Consider the following 4,148-nt stretch of genomic DNA (forward strand, 5'->3'; position numbering starts at 1 on the left):
GAGAGAGAGAGAGAGAGAGAGAGATGTACTCTTCCCATTTCCAAATATAAGACTTTTTAAAGATGTCAATACATACTACATACGAAGCAAAATCACACTCTAAAATACATTTATATAACATCTTATGTAGCTTGTATTGAAAACTCTAAAAAAAACTTATATTCAAAAACGGAGGAAGTATGACATAAGCTCTAGAACATGGACGTCATGCCAATGACAATTGACTTGGATCGGCGTACGTCGTCGCTATGGATCTCTGGAAAGTCTCCGCATGGTCATGGCTTGCCGTGCAAAAGAACTAATTTGGCCAGCCCATATTGCTGTTAGCCAGTCTAGTCAGGCTTTGTAGTCATTTCCGCGAAAAACAAGCACATGCACACGCGTACGAGTGCGATGCATGCTCACGGACGGTCGTTGGAGCGCGTGGCGCATGTGCCATGCATCATGGAGAAATTCCACAGCTGCAGGATGCATGTGGTGCTGTGATTTTGGGCGGACGCGGCAAGCCATTCTTGGACTAGAGAACAGGAGCAAGAGCCAAAACTGGAAACTTGGAACCGTCCATGCAAAAGAAGAGAAGGAACTGTGGAATACTACTATGCATATGCTCTCATTCTTCTGGCGAAAGAATCGTCGTTGATTTGATCCGTCAAATCGGTGCCAGTCAACATAAAGTTCGCCGATGCATGCAGCAACAAATACCCAACTAAAACGGACATGGACCGTGAGCTTGCAAATTATGGTTCCGTCCCATTTCGCTGGCCCTTCCGTCCACATGCGCGGCATGTACAATGGTGCTAGCTTAGTAGTGCCACGTAGATTAAATGTTGAGGTGGAGGAGAGAGAAACCGAAAAAAAGGTCTTGCCTTCGCTTAATTAAGCGATGACATCTTAGCCCCGATTTTGACGCGATCTGTGATCCGTGCGCCGAACGGCCACAGCCGGATCCTTCTCGTTGCCTCGCGCGAAAATTTTCTTCTTGGCGCGCCTCTCTTCCTTCTCGCCCGTCCTGCGCGCCAAATTTCTCATCCCGATCCTGGAGCCCGCCAGAAGAAACCTAGGCCCGCTGCCCCCATAAATCCACAGCAGCAGACTCCATCTTCCACCCGTGCGACTTGCAGGTTCCTTGAGCACCAACATGGCTGGCCATGGGAGGAAGAAAGCGGCGCCCCCATCCCAGGTGATGGACGGACCAGACGGACAAGACCCAAAATATGGCGCCCCTCCCCTGCCGATGGGGCGACCTAAAGCTGCCGCAGCAGCCGTAGCGGCATCGAACGCTTGGTTGGCTGGGCATGCTGCCGCTAGATCCGATTCTTCCCTTCAAGTTGATTGGTAAGTTTCACCGTCCTCTAGTTCCATACTTCTAAGATTAAGCTTTCATATGTGCTCGTTCAAGTAGGTGCCTGATTAATCTTTGGATCTGGACAGTACGGTCGATCTTCCATCTAAATTTGTTTCAAGTCAATTTGTGCAGTTTTAATTTTGTATCAGTCCAATGCTATATAGTCTATTATGAGAATTAAGCTTGCGCCAGATCATGTTGTACAACGAGGTGATGATTCATATACTGATACATTAGTCACATTATTTATTTTTCTAGATCATGCCCATTTCAGTGCCGGATCATGCAAATAATCAGTGCAATTTTTACTAGTCCAATTTGTGCACTTGTTGATTAAGTATTATAAGAATTAATTTTCAATAACCATATGCGTACTCTTGTTCTAAGGATGGTTTCACGAAAATAATCCGGATGCAATGAATTAGTTCATGATCGTTTCGTAACAATAATCCAGATGCAATTACTCAGCCTTGCTTTAGTTATTGTGTAATAATTTGTAGTAGCACATGTTCATAAATTCTTCGCTGAACTGAGGCTATATGAACATACACGCATTTCTTATGTTTGAGTGTCTACATTCTTTTAGGGGAAATGATGTTTACCCACCTGGTGGTTTTGTAAATTATTTGAACAATTCATCGAGCTTCAGTCTTCCACAACAAATTCCTCCTCCACCAGCCATGACACATGGTGCTAATTTCGCGGCACCGCTGACATTTGCATCTCAAAAGAATCCAATTACAGCAGTGAAGAAACGATCCAAACGTACCCATGTTGAAATTGCGGATGATGCAGGAGAAGGTAAAACTATGAAGAGATTGCCATGGACATCAGAGGAGGATGATAGATTGGTAAGTTAACCATTATATTTATCATATTTAGTACTCCATATGGCTATGCCAATATTCACATAAGCTTTTTGTTTACAATATAGATGAGTGCTTGGCTCAAGAACTCAAATGATCCTATCGGTGGTAATTTCAAGAAGAATGACAAATATTGGGGAGATGTGGTCGCGGACTACAATAGCAACACCCCCTCAGATCGCAAAAGACAAGTCAATCAAGCTATGAACCGATGGCATCGAGTTAACAAAATGATAAATAATTTCCATTCCATCCACGGGGAGATTAGCGGTGTATATGCTAGTGGGCAGTCCAATCAGCAATTGATGGAGAAAGTCCACAAAGCATATGAGAACAGACACGGAGGACCATTTCTTCTGGAAAGTACCTGGCAGGTTGTTCGTCACTATCCGAAGTGGTCTACGTACAATGCAGAACTGAATGGATTGAAGAAAATAGATGTGGCCGACCTGGGGAAGGCAGAGGATCATGAGGCAGCTGATAGTGATGATATCCCACGGCCTCCAGGTACTAAAACAGCTAAAAGAGATGGGAATGGCAATGACAAAAAAAAGTTGAAGTCAGAGGATTTAGAAGAGCTTGAGAAATTCTTAGAAGCCCAAAAAGAAGCTACTAAAAGTCGCACGGATGTCCTTGAGGTTCAAAAACGTATTGCAGCCGATAAACTTGAGTCGTCGAGGCTCATTCTCCTTGCAGCGAAGGAGAACAAGGAGGCAAAAACAAGAGGGAAAATGCTAGAACAGTACGGTAAATTATTGACACAAGATATGGCAGGGATGACCGAGTTTCAGAAAGCTGAGCATGCGATTGCACTTAAATTGATGCGGGAGGAGTTATTCCCCAACGCTCGTCAATAAGTTTGGAAGGTATGGTTTTGTGTTCCTATGAGGCTTTGTTGTATCATGCCAGGTTCTAAGATGTTGCATTATACAACTATTCAATATGATAATTGTTTAACCTCCACGCTTTTTGTATGCAGGAACCTGTTCCTGTTTGATGAATGAAGAGAGAAGAACAGCCAATGAAGCAATGTGGTTCATGTCCTAGTACTGATGCTTCAGGAGTGCACAAGCTTGTTTTTGTTTTGTTGACAGAAGTAGTTATTATCAATAGATTTCTGTTGGTCTCGAGCTAGTTATTTATGTATGTCAACTTCTTGCTTAAGTACTTCCAAAAATTGTTTTCTAATCCGAAGTCAGTAATAATCATTAATCCGTAATGATTAAAATACTAGAAGTCGTATTGATCTCCGACTCTGCTGATCCGTGCGTGCCAAGGACTTGTAGTCCTTTTCTACATGGACTTTGATAGATTAGATTAGTATATTATATATAGCCTACGCCCTGAACAATCTCTCCGTGCCAATTGTTTCTTTGCAATTTGTGCATGCACTATGTCCCAATCTAGCTCTAGTTCCTCGGGTGGTCATGATGCCATGGATGAAGACATTGACGACCTAGTCGAGGTCTACACAATGGAAGACTTCATGGCCGAGCAAGAAATTCTAGACGTACTTAGTCAGCACATCGGAGAGAAGTTGAAGGCCATGCTAGAACAAAGTGTTGACTCCTTTCATCGCCGAAGTGGTCCGAGGAGGTTCATACCTAGGGATCATGCAGATGCACACGGCCGGCTTGTTGCTAATTATTTCTCTGAAAATCCCCTCTACACTGAGCAGATGTTCCGTAGAAGATTTCGGATGAGAAAACCCCTTTTCCTACGAATTGTAAGTGCTCTTGGCGATTGGTCCCCATATTTTACTAACAGGGTAGATGCTACTAATCGTGAAGGGCTCTCGCCACTCCAAAAGTGTACAGCGGCTATTCGTATGCTTGCTTATGGGACCTCGGCCGACCAGCTTGATGAGGTGCTAAGTATCGGCGCAAGCACATCATTGGAGTGTTTGGGTTATTTTGCGAAAGGTGTGATTGCTAAGT

The 4,148-nt window shown here is 43.8% G+C and overlaps 1 protein-coding gene across 1 annotated transcript; it reads left to right on the forward strand.

Moving 5' to 3' along the window:
• The first annotated feature begins 900 nt into the window (after positions 1 to 900).
• LOC119306610 (glutathione S-transferase T3-like) lies at positions 901 to 3,400 on the forward strand. The gene is made up of 4 exons (XM_037582787.1): positions 901 to 1,335; positions 1,932 to 2,196; positions 2,280 to 3,077; positions 3,191 to 3,400. Exons 1-3 carry the CDS (start codon positions 1,139 to 1,141, stop codon positions 3,066 to 3,068), a joined length of 1,251 nt encoding a protein of 416 aa, XP_037438684.1. The 5' UTR covers positions 901 to 1,138; the 3' UTR covers positions 3,069 to 3,077; positions 3,191 to 3,400.
• The last annotated feature ends 748 nt before the right edge of the window (positions 3,401 to 4,148 follow it).

This window comes from Triticum dicoccoides, chromosome 5B (assembly GCF_002162155.2).
Source record: "Triticum dicoccoides isolate Atlit2015 ecotype Zavitan chromosome 5B, WEW_v2.0, whole genome shotgun sequence".
NCBI lineage: Eukaryota > Viridiplantae > Streptophyta > Magnoliopsida > Poales > Poaceae > Triticum > Triticum dicoccoides.